The sequence below is a fragment of the Chlamydotis macqueenii genome, chromosome 5 (assembly GCF_036417535.1).
Source record: "Chlamydotis macqueenii isolate bChlMac1 chromosome 5, bChlMac1.mat, whole genome shotgun sequence".
In the NCBI taxonomy this organism is placed as follows: domain Eukaryota; kingdom Metazoa; phylum Chordata; class Aves; order Otidiformes; family Otididae; genus Chlamydotis; species Chlamydotis macqueenii.
Window position 1 is genome coordinate 23,189,205 of NC_141560.1, and position 27,021 is coordinate 23,216,225.

Sequence of the window (27,021 nt, forward strand, 5' to 3'; positions counted from 1 at the left end):
AGATGTTTGAGAGAGCTGAGAAAGCTTCTGCCTTCAGAAACATGTAGCCAAGATTTTTTAAAAATGTAAGCACATAACTTTGTTTCATTTGTGTCCTTTAGATATAATCTGGAGAAAAGTATGATAGGTATTTCCCAGTTTTCAGAAAAGATATAACAAGTTTAATGACAAAGTGTTGTTTTTTTTTTTTTTGAACCTACTACATAGTATTGTTTTTGTTAACTGTAGTATTTTGTGAATTGTTACAAGTAACACTAAATAGTAGTTGTCAAAACAGATACAAACGTTGTGATGTGGTCTTTATCTTTTATACATTAGTTTTTAGAAAGTAATTATTCTGGCTTATGACTGCAGAGCTTTTGTAATTTACGTGAAAGATTGTGGTTTGGCGCAGTACGTTTTTTAGCATCTCCTGATGGTTTTAACAGAAAATACAAAATTTCGTATTGTAAGCTGACTATTCATCTGGCTGTGCAAACAAGAAATGTTTTGAAACTGATGTATTCTGTTGTAAAGAAAGATTGTTTCATTCTTTAAACCTGATGTACTCATGAAGCCCAGAACATAAATATAATCTTGATTATGTTTCTATTGTTAAACAATTGTCTTGCTTGTGTTAAAATTTTAGTTCATTAAAATATGCCTAGTGCTAGTAGAAGTGTGCTTAATAGTAAAAGTACAGATGAGAACTTGTTCCCCTCAATATACATCAGACGCTAGTAGTTGAATGGTGTTTTAAGTCTTTCTCTTTTTATCTAAATCCCATTTGGTAATAGATATATTGCTTTCTAGTAATTGTTTAAGATAATTAGTTTTAAGGTAGGGAGGAAATTATATAAATATTTTCTTTGCTAATCTTCAACAATATACATTTAATTTGCTGCCCACGAGAGGGTGCTATCTGCTAGCAGCTTGAAATGCAAAAATAAAATGGTTCAGGTATTGTAGTTTAAGGCTGAATTACTGTGTTTATAATCCAAATTGCTTTAACAAATAACTAGTGTTATTTGTATTAGTTTGTATATGGATTCACAAAATATTGGGAAAAGGTCTTAAAGTGATGTAATTGTTTTGTGCTATTACAGTCATTCTCGTGGACTTAGCTCTTGTTTACTACTTTTTACTGACAGATTTCACAGTATGAAAGAGGCAAACATTGGTCTGCTTTACAGACTGGAGATGTGAAAAAAATGACTCTCCAGAGGTTAATCAGGCATGTGATAGAGAGGCCAAGATTTTTGTGTTGCAGCTTCACATTAGGCAGCATCAAGCTTGATACTGAGATATTTAGCACTTGACTAGAACCACCACTGTAGAGAAAAATGTTCATTTACCTAAAGGAGGATATTGCTAGCAAGAGATAGTAGGTCAGCTCCCTGCTTGAGTACTGCCGTGGTACTTGTTGCTATAACTCTAGTTATTTTCTATACCATTCTAAATCTTATTTCATAAAATAAAACTTGTGTTCTCTGTTCTTTCTGCCCCATACTCTATCTTTTTTTTTTTTTACCATTATTATCTTAGTATGTAGTAAAAGATGCACTAATTTTCTGCACGGTGGTTTTTTTTTTTTCCTTTTGAAGGTATCAGAACGGGTAGAGAGAAGACTTCAGGAGATAGAACAAGAAATGCGTGCTGAAAGACAGCTTGTAGAAAGGCGTCAGGACCAACTAGGACATATGTCTCTTCAATTACAAGAGGTATGGAAACGAAAACTTTGTGTGTATTCAGGATTAAGTTAGGAATATGCTACAATTGTGAGCCTGTACCTGTCAAACTGGCAGAAGTGCTTATATCTTTGGCCCATTCTTGTAACTGTATCAGTCCAGCTGTGCTTGTTTTGATGACCAGATGATAACAAGTACAGCCTCTGTTCTTCACGATTCTGTCTTGTCTATGTTTAGACCTTTCTGGTAACCGGCAGAAAGACTCTTTAAGAGAACCCACCCCCTACGCCCTCCCTCAAACCCCAGACAAACAAAAGCAAATTGTTAGCTGGGTTATCTCGGTGAAAACGTTTTGTTTTCTAAAATGTAATCTTTGCTTGCAGTGAGAAGTTTATTTTTAATTTATTTCAATAGGCAATCAAATGCAGTGTAATGGCCAGAGAGCTTTTCATTGCTTTTCAAACAGTTTCATTCAACAGTATCTGATGAATACAAAATAGTTTAGGAGACAAATACAAATCTTTATATTATGAATTAAAATTGCAGTCAGCTAGTAGCTTTTTCTTCTGCTTGTTTTAGGAAGAGTATGAAAAATGTATCTCTCTGTTTCTGATTTTACTGCTATTTAGAAAATCTGTGTCTTAACATAGTGTAATTATTTATTTCACTTCCCTTAAGATGTGATTTGCAATGTTATCTCTAACTGTGCAGTAGACTACTACAGTTGAGAAGAAATGTGCAATTCCTTGTTTTTCACTTTTAATATTAGCAACAGCATATATGCTTTTTGGAAGGCAATTGTTTTATACTCTGCAGTGATATTGAGAAACCTTAATTTAGATTGATGCCTTATATTTCATGTAAGGCTAGAGGCTCTTCAAAGAGTCATATTTAAGAAGATAAGATGGTCTTTTGATATAGATAAAAAGTAATGTTTATCAAAATGCTTGTAGTCCTTCTGCTAGTACTTAAGAGAGGGTTACTGTTTCATTTTCCCCCTCTGTTGATGTCCTAGTGGGTGAAAAGAAGTGGAGTGCTTTATTACAGTTTTCGTTGCTCTTTAACATGCCTACATCCATTTCTAGATTCTTTGGTTGTGCCTTCAGTCTGGTAGAGGAGTGCTTAGTGAAATGAACTGGTGTAATTTGATAGTATTATTTGCAGTTTGGAACAGTCTCTTTTATCGTTTTAAAGGATAATGACTTGTATCTGTAAAGATGCATTGACACTGCCATAGTTTCCTTCAAAGAAAAACTTGAATTCAAGGGAATGAATTTGAATGTATTTCAAAGACTTTCATATGATTTGCTATGTGATCATGAGCCCTCAAGCTGGATGCCATTTTTTCCAGGTAGCTCATCATTTGAATTTAATGCACAATAAATATGAAATACTAAGTACATCCCTGACTTTCTGTTTCCAGAAGCTGTACGACTGTAGATGTAGATATTTTAACCCTTTCTCCTGCAAATTCTATTTTGTTCCATGCACACTTTTGTAAATTATTTTTTCCGAGAAGCCCCTTTCTGTTTAAAATATTTTTTTTTTTTTCTTTTGGCACCACTGTTCAAAACTTCCATATGTAGTCCTCATTTGCAGTTTACAGGAAAGCTCAACACCTACTAGTTTGCTTGATAAACTTTTACTATTCGAAATTTGCCCAAGTCAAGATTCAGAGCCAATCCTGACTGGAACAGGCTTATTCCTCATGCCATACGTTCATAGCTGCTGCTACTTGGAGGAGAATCACGTTCTTGGTGATTATCTTCACTCTTTGAAGCAGGGGTTCATATCTCTAAATTGTCCTTCTAAATGGCTGATCTCAGACGTGACTCTAGATTTCTTGGATCATACTGTTGTTGTGGAAGCTTCCTTCAATAGGTATCAGACAATCTTTCTTTGACAGAGGAATGTGGAAACAGTATTGCCCTTGAAACGCAGACTTTCAACAAACAGTATGTCCTCTTGCTGCTGCTACTTCTCTCATAGCTGTCTTAACAGCATGGAGAACATCTTTGTGACAGAGTTGCCACTTCCTACGTGCCAGATGTCTTTAGACTCCAATATTGCTAAGGTCATTTTAGATCTCGGACCCTTATTACAAGCTTCCATCCAGCTATCCTATCGTCCTTTCCCACTGAACATTCATACTCATTTGTCCTTCTCTAGGTAGAAAATGGTCTCATTCTGGAGAGTGTTTATATTTATCAGGAGTGGTTCAACATCTCTTGAACAGTTGGCTTAGCTCTTTTAGCTCTCACATTGGTGAATTGGACTGCCTTGCACCCCACCTTTTGAAAAATACTTGTTTTTGAGAGCAAAGTAGTCTGCATCTTGTACATGCTGTCTCACTGTGTTCTGTTGTTTTGAGAGGTTGCTGTGTGGGAAAGCTTTGTGAAGAAAATTACTTTGTTATGGTATATAAACTACAGAAGAAATAGGAATCTGAGAATATTTAAGGAGGCAAAAAGTTTAGAGCTAATTTAATCCCAAATTGAAAGCAAGCAGGAAAAAATGACAACACCACAACTGTATGAGAATTGGGTGTAGCAGATTTGAATTTTGAGCTTCTGGTTTTTGGTTTTTCAAATTTTTTTCTTTATATGTTATGTTACAGATGAATAGATTCAGTATGGCAAACTAAATACAATGAATAATGTAATTTATGACTATGAAGTATTTAAAATTTATGAATATGAATAGTTTTGAAAGGCTGTTATTTCAACAATGTATTTTCAAGCTGAGTAGTAGTTGGCTGCTTGTTGATTTGTTCATTATTTGCATCAATTTAATTACTTGATGTATTTTGCTAAGGTATTTTTTTCTTTTTCTGTACTGTAGACAAAATTAAGTTTGGCTTTAAAGGTCTCTGAGCACAGTCATTAGAAAAACTAAATAGTTTACACCATTTAAAATTATTTCTTTAATATCCTATATTTTAAATAGGCAATTTCAGCAAAGTCCACAAGGTAATTATTTTTTTTAAATAAAGAAAATAATAAAACTCCTGATAAGAGTAATTGTATTTTGTATAAAATATCTGATGTCATTTAACTTTTTTCTTACTGATCACCCATCACTTGGGGGTAGCATTTGCCACAAAGATTGCTTGACAGGTGTGAGAATTTTCAAGAACAGAGATTTTTCAGAGAGTCCAGTGTGGAGGCTTACTTATTTCTTGACTGCCTCACAATTGAAGTGTGACTACATTGTACATTGAGAACAGCAACTTCTTAACATGACACTGCTGCTTTTCTTCCTTGTTGTGAAATATATTCTTTCACGCTGCTTTGATACTCAGCTATGCTATTCTCTATTCTGTTCTCTCTATTCTATTTGATACTCAGCAGATGCTATTCTCAAGTCTGCAAGAGTTTGATCAGTGCGCTTCTCTGATTTCTCATGGGACATACAAAATGATGCTGAGGACCAGCTACTGAAAAAGGTGGATCTCTTCATTCAGGACATGCATATGAGTGTGTACTCACTCAAAGATTCTTAGGGGACATTGTAGGTGAAAATACTCTTAATGAATACAGTCAACCCAGGGAGAGGCTAGTTGCCTTTTTCTGCAGTTTGGCTTTTTAATCAGCTGTTCCTCTTGTGGTGGCTTGTATTTGGTCTGAAGCATCAGAGTATCAGAAGCAGCAGCCAAGCTGCTTTCCAGTAGATGAGATGTCCTCCACTGATGAAGTACAAACACATTTAGAGGTAAACCTGAGCCAGTAAATTCTGATAAATATCTGTGCTATTTCTCTGCAGGAATGCTTGAAGATGACAATTTACATTTCATTTTTCTAGTTTTCTTTAATTACACTTGTCTGCAATAACAATACTAACCTCGATAGTGACAGTCTTGGAATTTTTTGGTCCCCACTCCATTTGGAGTGGAGCGCCTGGGTTCATTCATATAAATGTGTGTATTGGTGGTCCCTTAAGAACAGAATGTTGCTTATCACTAACCTGAATTTCTTTGAAGACTAATTTTGAATGAAGCCATTTGTCCAGATGCCCCTTGTCTTCTGTTGCCCATCATCTTCTGTTGCCCCTTTCTTTTAATAACGCTGGGATTAAAGACTACAAGGACACGGTCCTCCCTTTGTGCAAATAGAACACGTTGGAGGAAAGCGAAGAGTAGGTGTGCCTCCTTGCAGACACTGATTAGGAGAGAAAGCTTTCCATCTGAGAGCTTGAAGTGCGTGTGGACCCTATGTACTGAGTAATGTATCAAGAAGTAGACTTTATAACATGTAAATGTTCCTAGGCCATCGTGTGTATCTCTGTAGCTTAAATGGCTATATGTTAGAATGTACTTGAATTGCTTTGTGTACTTTTGCATACCCTACTGAGAATAAAGTAAATAACTAAATATTTTGCTGCAGTTGTTGTTTGGATGAAGCATGTTTCTACATAATTTTTAAGAGCTTTTTACTTTGTTATTCTGTTTCTTGTCCTTTGTAATTTGAGTTGAGTTAGATGGACTCAGCTCTGTCAGTGGCCTCAGTCTTGTGGTGATCATTGTGTGGGTGTAATATTCTGTTAGTCTTTTTCTGCCCTCTTTTATTTCTCCAAGATGCTTCCCAAGTAACATTACTGGAAGGGAGGGTAGGGTTTGGACTGAGTTCTGAAATCCTGTCATTTAATACAGCCTGAATGACTTACAAAGAAATTCTATTTAAACCATTTGTGGCTATTTAATGAGACAATTTTTAATTAGTTTGCCTGTTATACATTTCAAACTAAACAAAATCAAATTTGTCTTTTGGATTTTATCAGTAGTTGCTTTAATTAAGAAATCTTATGAGGCTTAAGTGTCAGTAGTTATTGTTTTTAAGGAGAGTGCAGTGCCTATAAGTGACCACTACTTGTCAGTAATTTACCATCTTACAGAGAATCATCTTCCTAAATCTCAATTATTAAATTATATATTTTCAGAGTCTAACTCAACACAATGATACATTTGTTTTAGTTTTCTCTTGTCTATCTTGTCTTCGTCTCTTTCGTATGATGTGCGAACTTTTTATTTGCGTTGCACTGTTGTTATAATCATAGACTGATTATTAACGAAGATGATAACTAGTTGTATACTGACCATAAAAAGAGCTTGACTTACACGATTTTGCATCTTTAATATCTACATTTGCATTATTATTATTTTGAATCTGTATTCTGTATGTTCTGTGTGTAGATGGATAAATTTTTCTCTACAATTTTATGTATCTTTTAACGTAGTGTGTATTGATGTATTTAAACACTGTTTAAACCGCAATTACTAAAAATTAAAAAATTGCTATTAGAAAACAGAAATTCATGCAAATAATAAACCTGTATTCCTGATACAAACATGTTTCTGATTAGAAAGGAGAACAAATATGCTCCTCTTGCTGCTGCTACTAACACATATATATGGGTTGCTTTAACAAAATATATTTGTTGTGTAAACTAGAACTATTTTGAGATTCTTCAGTGCTTTATTTTGAACATGAAGACACTATCACCTTGTACTCTTTGTTTGCATTTCTGCATCCATTTTCTAAAACAAGATCAAGTATCATTCTTAAAACTGGGCTTTAAACAGCTTTTATATGCATTGGATGTCCTGGATGGCTTTACTAATTTCTGTGCATGGCTTCCTGGATTTTGGTGAAATGAGTCCGTGTGTTCATGCTTTGTATTCTTTAGGTGAATGGAATCATCTTTATAGAACATTGTGAACCTACTGACTGTGGTAAGGCAGTTAACTTAAGACTATAGTTATGTATTAAGCTAATAACTTGTAATAATTTAGATTCTGTTTGCCTCCCACTGCACATACTGTAAAGTGCAAGAGACTGGTGGACTTTCAACAGAGAGGAGTAGACTGACGGTCAAAAGTGTTATTGAAAATTCTCTTTTTTATGTCTTTCTCTGATCTTTTCAGACAAACATAAACTTCATCTATGCTCTGAGCCATCTGAATGTTTTAATGCATTGTTGATGCTTGCTCCTTGGCTCTGTGCTGTGCCACCTGTGGCTAATGGTTTCTGTTTTGATTGTAGTTTGAATCTGACTCTGTCTTGAAACATGAGCAAGTCTCATACATATCTGTCACTGAAATATCTAGGCAGTCTGTCTTTAAATGCCTGGCTGATATGTCTAGGTAGCGTACATGAACCCGTGCTAGCTTCTAATGTAGCAAGTTAAGGAAAAAATTCTCATTCAGGTTAGGATGTACATTTTTACCTTATTTTAAAATATAGCATGAGACTGGTCTGCTTCTGTATTTCTGCTAGTGTGAATATAAGTGAGATCAGTCTCACTTTGAAAGAGCAAATTTCAGTTTGTGGTCTGTACATTTACTTTCAAATAATCTGGTTTTATTATAAAAAAAAAAAACAAACCAAAACAACAACAACAAAAACCAACAAAAAAACCTGAACAAAGCTCAAACAAACCCCAAAACCCAAACCCTAAGAAAAGTTAGTAGGCTTAAATTGCAGTAAAAGTTATGACTCGCTCTTGGAAGATTTTCATAAGTTGGAAAGATTGAGAACTGTTGTTACAGAGGCCTCCACATAGTTTTTCCTGTGTATAAGAAAAAATATCTGTCTAGCAGGGACTAAATTATTTAATCTATTGGAAGTTTTGGGGCTCGATATGGATGAGGTATGTTAAGCTGGGGTATATCAGGTACATTAATTTTTCTCATACTGTCTTACGCTAGTGAACTCTTTAAAAAGACCTATAAGAATTGCTCTACTGGTTCAAATCAAAAGTTCATCTAGACTGTCAGGGACAAGATCCTGTTTCTGACCACCTAGGTAGGCAGTGTAACATCTAGCTGGTCCATCCTGAAACCATACTGTGAAGACCTCTTTACATGGAAGTTCTCTTGTGGCTGCCTCTGTACCTGCCCCCTCCAAGGCCTCATCAACCTCCTTGTCAGCCTCTTGGGCAACCTGGACATTAATGCTTTAAAGAGGAGGATCTTGGTGGGGGGAGTCCTTACACCTGTAGGTCTGTTCCTTTTCCTTGGTACTTCAGCATTGCCAGGCAGAGCTCTCCTGGACAGTGTCTGCCTGCTGCTTAGGAGCCATCAGGGAGGAGCATGTGTTGGAACTCTTGTCCTCAGCATCCCCTTCCTAGTTCCTATTTTTAACTGTTTGACTCCCCCAACCCCTTCTTTGGAGACAAATGAAATCAAAGAATTTGGTGGATCTTTACATGTTTTTTTTTTGTTGTTGTTGGTTTTTTCCCTTTTTCTTTAGCCCTTCCTTTCCCGAGAGAAACCTTAGAAAGAGAAACCTTTAGTGGAGAAAAAAACAAGAGTGGGACAAACCAGTGGAGAGAATTATTTAAAAAGGAGTACAAGAGTGAGGGAAAACATAGAATTAACCTTTACCTGTGCCGTTTCTGGATCGTCAGTAATGGCTGATGTTTGGCTGTGGATAACCAGATCTTTCCATTTCTTAATGACATTTTGATTAGTTAACTAATTGTGTACCTAGCACCTACTGGAAAAATGCATGTTTTGTAGTTGAAGCAGTGCATGTGTAGTATGTTTAATTTATTGTAACATCACATTCTTTTTGTGATATTTTAACTCTGATACATGTATGAACTGTTTTTTCTTTCTTAAAAATGAAGTGGTTATGGACTATTTTTATAATATACAGAACATAAAACTGAACAACATATTTGTAGTATCGGTGATAGGAAAGACTTTTTATTTGAAGTTATTGCTATTTAATAGCCTAAATGTCATTTGGTGATCCTGATAAACTGAAATGACATATTCATTTCTGTGATTTCTTCTGGGAATTAGGATGTACTACTGATGCAGAAACATACTTCTTACCTTCAGTAGGGAAATCTGAAATTTTTCTAGTATCTCTAATTCCAGCCCAGCTTTAATATTTTCTTTAAGGTGCTGACATGTCTAGCAATTCTGCACATAACCCCTAGCATTTTTGGTCCTATATTAATTATTAATTTGGTGCCAAAAATAAGATTGGCATACAGTTGACTGTATGTAACAGAGCTTCTAATTTTGCTAGTGCAAATAAAGCTCATTTGCAGCTAGTACACATCATATCTACCTAGCAGACTGTTCTGAACTGGTACTTCTAGTGATTTTAAAAAAAAAAACCAAAACAACTCTTGCAATAATGACATTAACTGTGAAAGAATGACCATCTTTGATTTTTGTCCATACAGCTTTTTGGGAGTTCTCTCTAGAGTCTTTTTGAGTAAAATGGGAGTGTGTCAATTCTGCATGCAGTGTTTGGTTTTATAGCTGACTGGCATGATAGATTTGAATCTCTACTGCATGCTCAGAGAAATGTCTTAAATATGTTACAGTCTTACGGTATCTGGTTATGAATCACTAAGATTAAAAGTGTAATTCTTTATGTAGCATAATGTTTTCAGCGGCATAGTTATGATAAATATCTTCCACAATGTCAGTTTTATTGTAAACTGTTCAAGCAGGAAAGAAGTCCAAACTATACTGAAACTCTTATGTTTTCTGAAGTGAGGCTATAAGACTGAGATAAGTACATAAACCCACTTATTTTCTCTACAAAGCTACTTTTAAAAGCAGAACTTCTAAAGCTGAAGCTTGAAGCCTGGCTTCACTGAGGTTGATTAATATCTTACCTTCTATTTTCATACAGTAAAATCATTCCCCAGTATACAGTGAAGAGAAAATGTTCAAAACTTGAATGAAATTGCATTATAGTGGCAGATTTCCGGGATATTTAAGGAGATATTCCTTTAAAATCTAAAGTAAAAATGCTGCTCAGGCAGAACAGACTGGGAAAATGACATTTCTTTCTGGACAGACTGTGTTTCTGTTGTTCTGTCGTATTTTTTAGCAAGTAATGGTGGAAAGAATAGATGTACTTATGCTTCATGATATTGGGTGAAAATAAAAAGTGGATGCTGAGGTCTTTAATTTGTGGCTAGTGTGAAAACCACTTGGTCATATTGCACAGCAAAGAAGATTTATTAACACAGTTACTCCAATACTGAGCAAATTCTATTAGTATAGCTAGTGATGTCTCAGCTGATGTTTCTAAGTGGTATTTAAGATGAGCCAATGACATTGTTATGGCTCGAGATATCCAAATTTGGGTCATGTATGTTGCAAATTGTATGTGTCATTAATGTCTGTGATGTCTAATGCATTCCTTTGCCAGTGACTGGCTATGTTCTGCAAATAGTGTTGGTTTGCAGAGGGAAAAGATTTTGAGGTCGATATTCAAAGCAATTTTATTTTTGTAAGATGCTTTAGAAAATGTACGTAAGAGTTTTTAGATACTTCAGTTTGAGCAGGGGACAGGAAAAGTCCCCATCGAAAAGCAGGGCATGTCAATGACAGTGACTTTTGATTGGGTAAGTTTCAGTTTATCCTGTCTTAATACTGTGATTCTAAGCATCTATTCAGATTCAGATAAAAATAACTTCTTCCTTTTTTTGGCTTCCAACACAACCTTATGGTAGTGTTTTCCTTACTACAGTGCGTTGTTTTTCATGTCATGCATATTTTATATTAGAGAATATATTCTTTTCATCTGATATTTTCACAGCTTATCTGCAGGGGATCTCCTGAGCCTCTTAGACCTTCAGCTCAAAGTGTTTGGGGTCAGCCTTGAGCGTCTGGAGCTCTATACATCGGAAGGATGTCAGTGCTAGTTTTTACTGTACTTGGCCCTGTTCTGTGCATGGGTGTGTTTGTATATGCAAGGACTTATATTTATTTTTTCACAACAATATACATTAGCTCCATGTGAAAATATTAGACATAGAAAGCATTTGTCTAGATCTTCTTTCTTAAATATACCAGCAGATTCTTTCATTTTAACAGACTTAAAGAGAAGACTTCTGTAACTCATATAATGAAATTTACAATATATTTTTCCCCTCTAAAGGCTTTAAGAAAGCAAGATGCTAAAGCAGATGAAACAGAAGAACTCATGAAAAAGAAACTTCAGAAATATGAAAGTGAAAAAAAACAAGTAAGACTTAATTTTCTCCTTTCTTGTTTGGCTTTAAATAGGTGTAAAGTGTCGTATGTTACAGTATATGCTTCCTTCTTCAGAGAAACCAGCAGGATAAAACTTTCTTTACTCTTTAAGATAACAAGGATGGGTTGGTTTTTTTTGTATCAGAATGTGAATATAGCTATGCTAAACCTCTATCTTTCCTTCAAAGCTCTTTAGTTATAGTGTGTTACTTCAAATGACTCTTCTGTCCTACCAGGTGGACAAGCTTATTACTTGGGGATATCCTTGATTTTTTTTCTCTGAATTTATACATAGTCTGCTGTTGCTTACTTGCAGCAGCTTAGAGATGCAGCTTTTCTTCATTCCTGCAACTAATGCACGCCAGTTATTTTGCACTGTGGTTATTATTAATTACTGTTACTGAATTATCTCTTGCCATATTGCTCTCTTCTTGTTTGTAGAAAACAAAATTTCTTATATTTTTGTTCTGGCAGGATGCTAGGGCCATATTACACTTTCTCTAGCTTTTTTCCCCTCTTACATTGAGTTTAGCCTTTTTGTCAATGCTTTCAAAGTTACACCTCTTTATGCTAAACCATCTATGTAGTGTTTTCTGTTATGTTACACTCTGCATTCCATTAATGCTGGTCCTGTTTACTTTGCCTGTTTGCCAGCCTCTCAGTATCCTCTTTGAGATTGCTATCTCTGCAATAACAATTTCTGCTGTCAGAAACTGTATTTATTTCCATGTGGATCTTTGTGATCTTTGAACTATTTATAGTAGAAGTCAGGAAATATTTTATAGCTTTTGTTTTCTGTTTTTTCCTAAATGATCATCAGTTTGCTGACTGTTTCTGATTAAAAATTTTAAAATTCCCTTAATATTATATTTTAAGCAAAAATTCTAATTATATGAAATTCTGGGCACTTCAATTTTTCAGTCGTCTTCTTTCCAGAATAATTCAAATACATCTTCATGCATAACACAGGAAAAATACAGAATTTACCAATTGCCAGTTCTACCAATGCATGCCATCTTTAACGCTTTTATGAATACACTGTGTAACAAAAATGACTTCAAATGTTAAGTCATTGTTAGTTTTAATTTGAGTTTGAAGGTATGTTTCAAATCCAGGGACAATGTTTTTGAAACCTAAAAAAAAAGTTTATCTTACTTTGTTTTGCTTTTAACTAAGTAGAAATTTGCTTTCGTTCTCTTTTTGTTTTCGATTATGTATACAACTTCATATCTTCATGTGATACAGAATACTGTACAAAAATTATAGAGTATACATTAAATTCTCTTTATGTAATTTAAATAAATATAGCAGAGATTTAGTACAAATGAAAGTTTTCTTTAAAATTTTGGACAAATAATAATATTGTATGTATTATACCTTGTTTTAAATAGACGCTTATATAAATTAATTTGTGCTAGAATTAAATAGTTAAAATACACTTTTTTACAATGATGTGTACATGACTTTTCTTTCTTCATCTTCTATAATGAAAGCTTGAGCAGGAACTGGAGCAGTCTCAGAAAAAGTTGAACGAATCAGAAGGTAGTAGAGAAGCTCTTTTGCATCAGGTAACTGCTTCGGTGTGGTGAGAACGCTAAAGTTTTTTTATTAGCCTATGTCTGAGTCTTTTTGCTTAATGTTCCTATCTCATTCTCTGATAACATTGTTTTGGGAAGGGAAGGAGGAGATAAACAGGTTTAAGAGTCTAAAATATATGGACTGAGCTGTCTTTATACTTTTACTGCTCTCCAAACTTCTATGTAAGTATATTCATGTATAATAAATATAGTAGTGGTAGTAGTTATGGTACTTTAAAGTACATAAACACATTGTTTGTAGCTGCCCTTCATGGCATGCTTTAGAACAACTTCTATATTAGTCATTATTGTTACGCAAAGCACATACTATAATTGATGAATAATAAAAAATAAAATAAAATAATAATAAAAATGAATAAACCAGTGACCTACAAGTATTTGCTGTATTCTAGCCTAACAGGTGATAAAAATATATGGTAAACAAAAACCTGGAAAAACTATGTAAAATGTGCTCTAAACAATACCTATTGATGCATATATGATTAAATCTAGAAGTTGCAGAAACCTCGACTTTAGAAAAGTGTCCTTTCTCCTAAACATTTCTAATTCTTCCTTCTTTCAGAGAAGCTGGAGAAAAAGATTGCTAATTCCCCTCTCCTGATTTGTTTCATACTTATTTGTTAGTGTTAGTTGTTTGACACATGTATCCAGCAGAAGCTGGAGTTGGCTCTATTACTATTTTGAATTTAACTTGTTGTGCATGGAGTATAGTGCTATATCACGTACAGGTATTTTCCTTCAATTTTAGCATGTCGTATTTTCTTTATTTTCCTGTACACAATGTCATCTTTGAAAGTGTTAGACTGTATATAATAGAAAGGAAAAATGTAAAAAGCCCCTGTGTTTCTTGGGAATGAGTACATTGTATTTCTAATGAGTAGAATTTAAATAAAATATATAGCGTACTTAATTTATATAGGTATTTTCACTAGCAATGTAAAAAGACAGTTGCAACATATAAAATGGTAGCAGTTTGTTTGGTCTACAGAAATTAATGCTCATCTGTGGTCAACATAACAAATTAAAATGTTTCTTTTAACTTTGAATAACCACTTTGTGGCCTATAATTAGGAAGTAATTTATCTTTTTGTTTATCATCTGCAGTACTTTTGAGATTTATTTATAAATATTACTTGTGTTACTTGTGTATAATCTTTTTTGGTTTTTGTGGTATGCTATTTACTCTTTCATTCTGTTTTTCATTAAACATTTGATACTTGTACGTACATTTTAGATTGAGGATCTTCATTCCCAGCTCTTACGAGCAGAAGACGACCGTGTAGAGTTGCAACATCAAATTTCACGTGTTGCTATGCACCACCAGAGCTACCAGGATGTACAAGATGATGACAGGAGAATTAGAACAGGTACAACTCTCATATTTTGCACTCGAGGCCTACAAATTAGTTAGTTAGCCTGGACATTAATTCTGTCTTTGAACTTCAGTCTAATTCTTTTACTGTTTCAACAAAACCAGCCATTTAACTCTGCAGCTTTAAGTTAATAAGTACTGGCACCTGAATATTGACAAATAAATAGCAATAAGGACTGAAATTTAGGATAAAATGCCATGCATCGTTAAAATAAATGAAGGTTATTAGAGACAATTTCAGCAAAGTGGATAGTGTTTTGACAGAAGAAAAACGTGAAATATTTTTAGATAATAATTTTCCTGATATTTTACATTTTAGTCCATTTGCAGTTTAAATTGTGCCATCTTGAAAATCGTAATGAAAGTAGTTTACAAAGCTGGTTAATAAAACTGATGAATTTCTGGTAGAATTTCTAAAGGGGTAACAACAAGTTCCAGAGAGGTCAAGAAAATTTTTCAGTATGATGCAGACAGCGCTTCTATTTGCAGTCTGTTAGTATTTTAGGGATGGCATGATGATATTTAAAAGAAAGACTTCAAACAATTTCAAGATGTAATTGCATATTAAATTACTACTTTAGGAAGGTATTTGATACTTTGTTCATTATCGATCTGTATTTTAACTTTTCAAACATAATCAAAAAGCCAGTAGAGGAAGTCGTTCATCTTTCTCCCTATTAACATAGAAATGTATTACTCGGTAATAGAGGAATAGTAACTCCAAGTCCAGTGTCTCTGTGAATGTTTAATTGATTTGGTTAATGACTTATTTTTATGTTTTCATACTTCAGATACTGAATTATCTTTGCTATTAAAATAGAAGTCTCACTCCCTGTTTTACAAATCTCATACAGAGTGCTGGAAAACAGCTAGATTTTGTACATGGCTTAGCTTCAGAAATGTAACACAAAATAATAATTTCAATAGTTTTTCTCCAGTCATGTTAATGTATCTGCTTAAAAGTGAATTTATTTGGAAACAATACACATTTCATGTTAATGAAAGTGTATTTTAATTTTTCCATTTGTTTTATAATTATAAATCAAAACTGTTTGAAAAATATGAAGAAAACTTGAAAAATGTACTGGATCTATTAACATATACACATATTTGTATTATTTATCCAGTTGTGTTTTGCCTTACTCTATTTCTTCAAAGATGCATGGGAAGAATACAAATGAAGACTTTCTTTACCTATAGTAGTAGGATTCAGACATAAAATTCACAGATAGTGTTATTTCCAAATCAGGAGGTATTACTCTGGTATGATAAAATCTTGGCCTTGAAGTTTGTGGCCAAGTTTCATTCACAACAGAATTTCCATATTGTTATTTCTGTCCTGTTTTATTTCATTTGGGTTTAGGAATTTTTTTTCTTGGAGGGAAAAAAAAAAAAGAGGAGAAAACTCCCATAAAATAAGTGGATTACACAGAAATACTGTTTCATTCAGTAATTCGGTTATGATATACGTATAGCCGTTTTTCACAGATACTTGGATCAAAATTGATAGTTGTAGAATAGTCTCAAGTAGAGAAGAAAATGTGCAAAAGAGAAATGAGGAAAAAGTAATTTACCACAAGTCAGTATTTCTACTGGGCCTATTGTTCTGTTCTCACTATTTTATAGTGGCTGAAAGATATGAGAGAGAGAAGCAAGAACTGGAGAAACATATTTTGGAGCTTAAAGCAAAGCTGAGTCATAGTGCTGTAACGTCAGAGGTGGAAGAACTGAAGAGATGCATAGAGCGTAAGGACAAGGAGAAAGCACAGCTTGTAACGCACATACAGGTAAGTTTTTTTTTTTGTTGTTGTTGTTGTTTGGTTTTTTTTTAATAATTTCCTATATGTTTAAGGTAAGTGATATGCCAGATTAGAGAGTATCCTTTAAAACTAAGACAGACTGTCATGCTCTTAGTTTATTCTATAAATAACTTTGAAAGGTGATCTGAGTTTGCAAAGGTTTTTCTTCTCCCATCTTGTTGATAAACCAAAAAAGATATTGATTATTGTCCATGAATTAATGGTTTGGATTACTTCTCTTTCCCATGTGCAAATAAAAGGTGATCTGATTTTTATCAGTCATCATTAATAGTGGTTTCAGTTATCATTAAAAGTGGTTTCTGGAATTTTATAATTTAGTATTTACTTCCTTATTTCCCATTCCATTATGATTCAGAACTAAAGTTTAACTTTAAATAGCTGGGATACCTTGCTCTATGAGACAGTGCAGTAGAGTAACAAAAATAAATAATAACTGCTCTTTTTTAAGCGATTAGTTGCAATATAATAGTATAATTATTATATTAATAAGTATTCTTATTTATGGTAAACACGTACCATTTAAAGTAATTCTTTGTGAAAAGAGTAACAGCAGTCTGACTGGAATTTTACTTACAACACATTTGCCTTGAACATGACATGAGATCTAAGGAGGAAGTAGTCTATTTAAGATAGGAGATTTCTGTATTTTTGGATCTTGTCTAGATTTGTCATTGGTAGAAAGATCTCTGAACAGTAACTGTTTTCTACTGTCTTTCATGACTGTCAGGAGAAAGGAGGATATTTTCAAAACCCTATGTGGTAGTTCAGTAGTCAAGTACTTAACGTTTATACTTGAATTGGGGCATTCAGTAAGCCAGGGGTTTTGTATTTTCTGTTTATTTTTCTAATGAAGGTACTTTTCTTAGAAAAGGTGTTGTATCACTTTGGAAATTCAAAAGTAGGATTTTTTTTTTTGTCTTTTCATAGGTATACAGGACTATACTGTTCAGCTTAATTCTGCTGCTCTTTTCCCTTGTCAACTTCTATGCTGATTTAAATCAAACATACATCAAATTACATTTGGAAAAAATTGAAGTCTCACAATAAGTTCCTACATACTTTATGAAAATTGGTCATTGAACAGGTTTAAAAAGATGTAAAGTGCTTCTATAGAGGGTAAGACAAGCAGAACTCATTTCTGGATGCATATCAGCATTTGTGTTCTAGCTGGCCAATACAACTCCAGACCAACCCGAAGCATACTTTTTTTTTGTTTGTTTGTTTTGGTTTTGTTTTGTGGGGCCTGAGAAGTTCCTATTACTTTGGTGGCAGGAGTTAATGAGAGAAAAACCAACAGGAATTTTTTTTTTTTTTTTTTAAACTTCTGCTTGTAGAACATGCTTTTTTGAGGGTCAGAATGATGTCCTAATACTGATTTCCTGCTCTGTGAAAATACTGATGGAAAAGTGCTCAGTTGGGATCATTGTTGTTGCTCTGAGCTAGAAATCTTTGACTTCCCTGATTATCTCAACATAAAATACTTCGTACTTCTTATCTGCTTCCCACTGGTGTTCTCCTACAGAGGCAGTAACAGGGAAAGAACTAGTATGTTTTTCTTTTAATGACACATCAAGGAATGCAAGGATATGAATTTCTAAACTTAGAAACTAACAAAGCACATTGTCAAACCTGTTCTAACAGCTGCTCCCATCAGATAGTCTGATTCCCAGTTGGAAGGGACCAGTCATGTTTGTCTTGAGTGTAATTTGTCTTTGGTTAGTGGGGAGGATGTAACTGCACTTCCTCTGGTGTACATGTGATATTAGAAATTTCTTTTGATTTATTTAAATGTCGTTGTTTTCAACAATTTGAGTTGTGTGTATTGTACATTTAGTCCCTGACAGTTGCCATAAACTCACAATATGATGTAAAATGGAGAATATGAAAAAGGTAAATGCTATAATTTCATTCTCAAACTCATATTTAGAAGTGAGTTCAATCCTAAATTAATTTTTAAATTTAATAGAGACAATTTTCAGTTGCTGTAGTTTACCTGAGGATGCTCTGTGAGATCTTGCAAATGTATGCAACGATCTTAAATATATTTTTCTGTATGGAAGTATATAGATATGAGGCTATTATTGCTGACTGTTATCACCTGACTATTGTGGCTGAGACATAAACAAAGCACACAAATTCTAAAGATGGAATACTCTCGTTTCTCTGTAAGCGTTTTCAGACTCTTATGCTTGTGAAATTGTTTGATTTACTAATTACTTCTCAACCTAATTTGGTTGAAGTAGACTTACAGTATTGTCCAGCAGAGCATAACAGCAGTCAGTCAGTTTGTTAAAATATTTCAAATTTTCTGAGGGAAAGTTATTGATTTATTAAGATCGCATTCTTCAGTAGTACAGGTCTTTCAGTCTTATGAAGATTGATGAAGATCTTATCCTCATTAAAATTCATTTTATGGCTTTTTCATCCTCTAAAGATGAAATTGTTAGCCAATTATTTTCATTAGATGAGCCAATTAAGATATCTGAAAATCAATAAGTAACATTTTCCTAAATTTAAAGAGATATTCTTACAAAATAATAGAAATCAATACCTTTGCAGACCAGCCTGTATTGCCATCTCAATTGGCTTCAAATGCTGAAATAGTGCTACAAATGCTATTCACTTTGATAAAGTTTCTATCTAAAATCACATATCAACCGGGGGGGGGGTGGTGGTGGTGGGGCAGTGGGGGGCAAGGTGTTTTAGCTGTACCTTATGTTTGCATAATTGAAATGAGGTTAAGCCTGGGAAGAGGGAGGGCTGGGGGGAAGTTGTTTTTGTTCTTTTCTTCATTAATGTTAATAATAATAAATAAATAGTTTTCCCCAAGTCACGTCTGTTTTGCCCGTAACTGGAATGATCTCTCCCTGTCCTTATATCAAACCTCCAGCCTTTTTTGTTATATTATCTCTTCCCCCATTCCCTCAGAGGGTGGGGGGTGTGAGTGAGAGACTGTGTATCTTGGTCCTGAGTGGGGCTAAACTACAACAAGACCCACAGTTTCTCTATCTCCTTGCTTTAGAAGGAAAGCTGCATGAAATGTTGATAAGCTATGCTGCCGTTTTCCAGCTGATTTCCACCGTTCTGGGTCTGTTCTTGCTTAACTTTTCTAAGCATAGTGCAAACTATTTGCAAAGATCTATCTTATTTTTACAAATTGCAAAAATAAAACATTAAAACTCAGATTTATGTTGGTACATCCATGTCAAAGTTCATTTTTTTTCCTCCTCATGCAAATAGCTCATGTTGATAAATTAGTTGTCCTTCAAGATAAACATCTAAAACAAATGTCCCAATTTTTTTTTCATTTTACCATAAATCAATGAATTGGAGAATACAATTTGCTTCTACACAGTGAAATGAATGTTTACAATTAATTGAACGTTGTTTTCTATGTTTAAGCTTAGATTCATATTTCATTAAAAAGTCTGTGGGAATGGTAGTTGTATTAATGAAGTGTGATCTCTAGGGGAATTATACATAAATATCTATTTTTTAATGATGCAGAATTGAATAGTACATCAATTTATGGTGACATCCTGTATGGTATCTCCAAAAAGACACTAAAATGGGAAGTGATAATAGATGTATAATCGCATGACTCTGAAGAAATGATGACCCATTTTAGAAAATCTGTGGAAGAGTAAATGTAATGTGTGACTGTATTTTATTGGGCTATTTTTGACTACTGCTACATTCAGAATTTAAATCTTTACTTTTAAAGAGGTGTTGTAATCTCTGTTTTCATTTGAAATTAAGCTCGTTTTGATAAAATTTTGCTACTTGTATGTTGTGAGGTTTTTTTGGTTGGTTGTTTTATGAATCAAGACTTTTTACAAGGCTAAGCCTGGTCATTTTACCTGATGAGCTTGCAAATGTGTGTTTAAATAATAGTGAAGCAGAATATATGTAACTTTTTTCTAATGTATGGAACTGAAAATCTAGAAAGAGTTTCATGTTTTCATTTTGCCACCTGTGTGAGATTTACTCCTGACTATTCTGCAATGTGTTTACCTATTGTTTTATTGTCTATAGCTCTGCTGTGTGTAGAGCAGGAATATTCATCCTACAAGTGAGCAACTGATTGTCCAGTGGATAATCCTGCTCCTGTTTTGCATCATAGGTACAAGTAGCAATTTGGACAGACTGTTGTTGTCTGTAGCGTCAGTCCATTCCTGTCTGTATTTTCTGGCAGTCTGTCACATGCAGTCTTCTTTCCAGGACAACAAATGCTGAAAAGACTGGTACAATTTATTGCTACCCTGGAGGTAATGGCCAGGTTTGGAAGGAAAAGAACCCCCAACAAACCCACAAAGAAAAACCCAACCAAAAAACCCAAGCCATGCCCCATCCACCTTGTGGAAGGACCTTTGTCTAAACAGTCATTCTATGTGCATCTGTACAGTTGTTTATTCTTTTCTAGGCAAAGTATTTTTGTCTTGGGCCTTCTGAATTGCACCCTGTTTATTTCAGACTACATGTCTAACTTGTTTCGGTCATTCTGAAATCTAATCCTCTTCTCTAAAATATTTCCATCCCTTGAAACTTGATAACATCTTTGACTAACTATAGAGCAGGACTAATAGATTAATCTAAGTCATTAATGAAAATACTGAATGGTATGAAAGCAGTCTAAATAAGCTGAAATTCAGAATACTAATGTGAAATTCTATGTGATGATCTTAATAAAATCCAGTTTTCATAGAATCATAGACTAGTTCCTGCAAGGAGCAGAGACATCTTCAACTAGATCAGGTTGCTCAGAGCCCCGTCCAATCTGGTCTTGTTTTGCTAGTGAAGCTTCAATAACTGGTTTCTGAATATACACTTGCAGAAGGAGAATATTTTTCCTGACTTGCTTATGAGACTGCCCTGAGGAATATAATCAGATTTGAGATAGGCAGTGCTTGTTACTTTTAAAATGCGTCACTTAAATTTCATTCTGTATCGAAAGGTCAACTAATGTTGACTCTAGTATGCTTTCTACATTTTCAAACATCTTTGCCCTTTATTCTAGAAACATCTACCAAGCTACTGTATTGTCTTTGTAGTCATTGGTGCTTTCCAAAATACCCTTAATCAGCATGCTGCCTCCATAAAAGCCATAAGCATAAAACTGGGTAACAATAGCTCATATACTATAGTTTACTTTTGTTGGGATGAATGCTATTCTTTCCTTGCCAATTTTCTGTTTCCTCTCATCTGTTTATACTAATATCCTTACGTCTCACTCTTTGCTTTATTCCGTATTTGCCTAGTGTGTAACATATGAGGATCCTGGTCAATGATTCCTTCTCAAACTTAAAATATAAATAATAACAAGAACAACTAGAAGAGGAACAAATGCAGAAAGTAAAATATGGGATAGAGTAACCCTGTATCTTATATCTTTACCATTGCAGAGGGGGAGAGTCTGTGGGCTAACAGGGCTTTCCCTGGTAGTCAAGGAGATCTTCTGTGCTATTCATACTTTAGATAGACATGTGATTTAGCATCATTGTTATGTTGTTTGATAAGGTTTCATATTGTATATCTTTGGAGTTGGAATTTTAATATTTTCCTATGATGATTCCAGATGTTAACATCTGACCTGGAAAATAGGGAGAAGCAGCAGGAAAAAATGCTGAACCAGCTAAAGGAGATACAGAGTTGCTACAAGGCTTGTGAGAATGGACGTAAACAAACTGAACTCCAGTCTGCTGAGTTAGCTCAACGGGTTGAAGAGAGTACCAAGGAAGCAGAACGGTACCTCACTGAATTCAAGCACTCAGAGGCACTCAGGCTGGAGACTGAGAAAAAAAGAGAAGATTTGAAGGTGAGAGCACAGGAAACCATCCGCCAATGGAAGTTGAAATGTAAGAAACTGGATCGTGAGGTGGAAAAACAAAATGAAACTATCAGCGAACTGATGGACAAGAATAATCAAGTAAGATTTACTGGGAGTTTTTTTGGTACCCTTTCTGTTTGTTTTAGAAATGAAAATAAGGAGTTTGTTTATCCAAACTGTGACTTAAACCACTTTCCAAGCTTTTATAACAAGCTTTCTTGTTATAAAGAAGAAAGTTTACCTGTGAATGTTGCTTTTACTTTATCTTTTCAGTTAACACTTAAGATAACCTATCTTATTTTTAGTTAATTTTTAAGGAAATAATGTGATGTTCTTTGTTGTAAAAAAATATTAATCACATTAAATAATAACCCATGTTCAAGTTATGCATTGTCTCATGTAGTGGACAGTGGTCACATCTCTTTTATGTGAAAAATGCATAAAAATGCTAAATGCAGTGACTTCGGTTTAAGCTCTATTTAAGAAATGCTGTCAGTATTTGTTCTTATTTTTAAAATCATCAGCATCTTGCCAACAAGTTTGAGGTAAGTGTTACCCCCGAAGAAAACCGCTATTGGAGCATAGGTAATATCAAATAAACATAATTGTGGAGGAGGGAAAAAAAATACAAACAATATTTCATGTTTTCAATACGAAGTTGTAGATAGTTTCCATATGAGGACGTAATCAATCTAGATGCACCATTTGTGATAAGCTTCAGGCAATGAGATGAACATAATCTAATCAGCTTTGAAATCTACAGACAATTAACAACTGAAACAAAACTCTATGAAAATAAATAATAAAGTAAAAGGAGAAATGGTAGTCTGTTGTCTTTGCTTTCTGTTACGGGACTTCAAAAGGTTGATGGCAAATTTTCAAAATTGGATTGCAATCATAGCTTGCAATTTTATGAGGTGTTCCAAATATTTGCAGACAATGGCTGGGCTATAGAAAGATTGTTTACGTTTCATTCTTTTGGTGGTATTGGGATAATTTGGTTAAAGTCTTGCCTATATGGTTATCGTTCTATTGGTTAACAGTGGAATCTAACATCTTGTGTCTTTTGGAATGTTTTTTCTTCTAAATATGGAGTGTAGAAAACATACACTTGAAGCAAGTAACTTATGGGTTTTTTTTTTTTTTGTAATTTTACTCAGGTTTTTTGGCAAATCAGGCAACTAGAATTGCAAGAGAGTTTTAAGAAGGCTGAAATATTGATTTTTTTTTTTTTTTTTTTTTTTAAAGAAAAAACATGATGGTCATTACCCCATCTTCTGTAAAAATAATTTTTATATTTTCTTTTGCATTGCTTATATTTGATGTAATTACAAATTGTTTCACTATTTTTGATTTGCACGCTGTTAACCTTAATTGCTTTTTTGTTCTGGATTATTTCAAGTAATTTTGCTGTATCTAAAAGAAGTGTGTACTGTTTGTGAAATTAGTGGAAACAGGCAGTAAAATTCAGTATAAAATCTATTTAAGCCAGTTTCAAGAATCCAGTAGTTTATGTGATACACTGGGAAAAACTAATGTTCTCTTTTCTGGTAGTAGATGATGTATGTGACTTATGCTATATGTACTGTAAATTCCTTCATATTTTAAACAAAATGTTTAAAAAATTAAATTATAACTTGAGATAAGTAAGAATCAGGAGCGGTGTGTGTAATATGAGTTTAATGAAATGAAGTACTTGAAGTAACACACATGTACTTGCAGTGCAAATTTTTCCTGTAATTTAGTGCATTTTCTAGGATTTTTTTTAAACCTGAAATATATCAATGTAGAAAAAAAACCTCAACCCTTAAGGTCCTTAGGAAATCAGTAGAATTTTTATGAAATATGGACAATTTTTATTTTGAAGATGAAGTCTTCATTTCTTGGATTTGATGCATGAACCAGGCTTTTAACTGCTATTCGTTCATCTACTGAGTGTAGTTTCAAAAATAATTTAAAGTTTATATACTTTGTATATAGTGTTTCAGAAAATAAGCAAAAAAATCAGCCTATGAAATGAACCTATGGGTAAAGTGTCTGTGATCAGTAGGCCTCCTTGTATTCTGCTGCGTTACTGTATTGCTTCATTTCCTCCATCTTGTAATTTGGAGGAACCAGCAAAGAAACCCATCTCAGTCCGCAAAGATGGTGAGAAAAGCAGGAGATTAACCAAAACCATTCTTGCTTAGGAGGCTAGATCATTTAAGGACAATTATACGTTTGAGATCACAAATGTTCTATGTCTAAATTTAAACAAACGCTGAATACATTTGAACTGAATTCACAACAAGCAAAAATTTTGTATTTTCACAGAACAAAATGTCCTAATTGTTCCATAGACATTGGGAAAATCTAAGGACATCCTTCCAACACTTTTCTTTAACTACTTTAGGTTGCACTAGATTCCTTATTCTTCTTTCCTAGGCCCTCAAAGAAAAAGATGACCTCAGAAGTCAACTTCTCTCTGCTATACACCAAATAGAAAACCTGCGGAAAGAGTTGAATGATGTGCTTACAAAGAAGGCCCAGCAGGAAGAACTCCTCCACTGCAAAGAGGTAAAACTGGATGAAATGAAGTCTCACCAGGTATCTCTTGAAGAAGAGATCAAAGAAGTTCAAGGTAATGTAAATAAATTGGAAAATGAGTTGAAAAAGCAAGTCTTTCTACAAAATCAAATGCAAGCAGAAAAGGAACACTTGGAGGCAGAACTTGCAACTAGTAACTTGATCCATAAAAAAGATCAAGACAGACTCTTAGAAATGCAAGCAGATGTAAAAAAATTAAGCTCTGTACGTGTGGAACTAACAAACAGAATAGCAGAAGAGGAGAAAGTAAAAAAGGAATTGCATAAGAGCCTCTCAGAACTCCAGAAACAGCAGGAATCTAAGCATGAAGAGATTACTTCAGCTAACAGGCAGCTGAAGATCGAAAGAGAAGTTCATCAACAGGAGTTGGAAGATCTTAGATCAGAGTTACAAAATGTTAAAATCAAACATGAAAGAAATACTCAAGAGCTCATGAAACTCCATAAACAAGAAAAGGATGATGCAGAGGCTCAGATTAGAATGCTAAAGGTACTTATTCTGAAGAATTCCAATGTCAGACATTTTTTCCACACCCCCTGTCCCCCTTCCTCCCATCGAGTGATGGACGTAATAAAGCATGGGCTTTAAAACATTTTACACGCATTTCATTTCAGGCCATCATGAAAGTTTAAAAACTTTTAAAAACAGGGTAAAAAATGAAGGTAACAGTAACAGTTTTAGGTCAAAAGCTTTTCTTAGTTCAAATAGGTATTTCTGTGATCAGAACAGGAGGAGATATATGAGGCTGTAGTGTTTTAGTATGATTTGATCCTTTATTTTTCAATTGCTATTTTTACAATTATTGCCATGGCCCTATTGAAGAAATTGCAGTATTTCAGGGATGATGCCTTTTTGTGAACTTCTATATGATGCAGAAATACTGTCATTGTATCTAGAAATACTTTCAGAATTTGAATGGTGATAAAGTATAACACTTGCTAAGGTTAATTTTTATAGTTCTTTCTATTTCAAAGAGTTTTTAGAATTTATAATTTCTGTACAATTTCTCAGAAAAGTTACTGTGTTCATATAGTTAATGCTGAAATACAGCATTTTATTAATGAAGAAACAAGTAATGTCTGTAGTTTATATAATTTGCTCTTGATTCAAGGCGGTTGCATTGGAAAGAAAATTAGCATTTTGGTGGCTTTATGTGATCTGAATAAAATTGAAAAGTTAAGTTGAAGTGGAGTAAACTGCACAATTAACTGTCAACAGTTGTATAAGCTATACATTGCACTTTTACTGAAGCCATTTTGATTATGTGGTTAAACATATATATAAGATAACATTATTGGGATGTACAAAATACTAATTTATATATTCATATTAATGGAGGCAGTAGATTGTAAATTACCAATATTTTGAGTGCAGTTCTAAAGCACTATAAATATGCTTTCTGCCTCAGTCACACCAAATTAAAAATTTGCTTATGTCAAAATTCTACTGATTTAATCATAAAAAGATATAAAATCCTTAATAAAAGCTTAAGTGATTCATGATCTACTTAATCATAAGCAATATATGTATGTAGATTTCTTTTCTCTCCTCACAAATATGCAACTACTTAAAAATGCACATTTTCCACATTTTTGGAGTTATAAATTGACATGATTTAGAAAAGGATGGTTAGTTATTTAATATATCTTTCGTGACATAATAATTGACAAGAATTCTTAAGCACTTGCTACACAAAGCGTTTAATGAATATAGCAATTAAAAAAATCTAGATGGTTGTTAGTGGAAGATCATTAAGATAAAAATATTTTGATAGCAGTGCTTAATATTGGGGAATTAATTTGTAATATGTCTAGTGTTATTTAAATGATCTGTGCAAATATTAGTGTTTTCTTTGACAATGACATTGAAATTAAGATTCTACATTTAATATCAAGGGGAGAGAAGGAAAGTATTCTGGATGATGGTAATAAAAAAATGAGTTGATCATTACTATGTTCCTCTTCTATGGAAAGGTCAGTCTTACAGTAAGGGCCTTGATTTCGCAAATTCTCTTGTACCTAAACAGAATACTTAGACACTTCCTTCTTTCCTTTACAGTGCTATGACTTTCCCAGAATCCTTAATCTACATACATTTTTATTTTACAGCTTTATATTTCTGAAACAGAGAAGAGCAGAGGCCTTA

The 27,021-nt window shown here is 33.8% G+C and overlaps 1 protein-coding gene across 1 annotated transcript in view; it reads left to right on the forward strand.

The window, feature by feature from the left end:
* The window catches only part of CEP128 (centrosomal protein 128), a 121,183-nt gene that overhangs the window by 18,887 nt on the left and 75,275 nt on the right, over positions 1–27,021 (forward strand). The window contains exons 8-14 of the mRNA XM_086749563.1: positions 1,584–1,700; positions 11,579–11,665; positions 13,167–13,241; positions 14,506–14,638; positions 16,270–16,430; positions 22,039–22,389; positions 24,715–25,365. Coding sequence (XP_086605689.1) covers positions 1,584–1,700; positions 11,579–11,665; positions 13,167–13,241; positions 14,506–14,638; positions 16,270–16,430; positions 22,039–22,389; positions 24,715–25,365 — 1,575 coding nt within the window. The remainder of the gene's footprint in view (positions 1–1,583; positions 1,701–11,578; positions 11,666–13,166; positions 13,242–14,505; positions 14,639–16,269; positions 16,431–22,038; positions 22,390–24,714; positions 25,366–27,021) is intronic.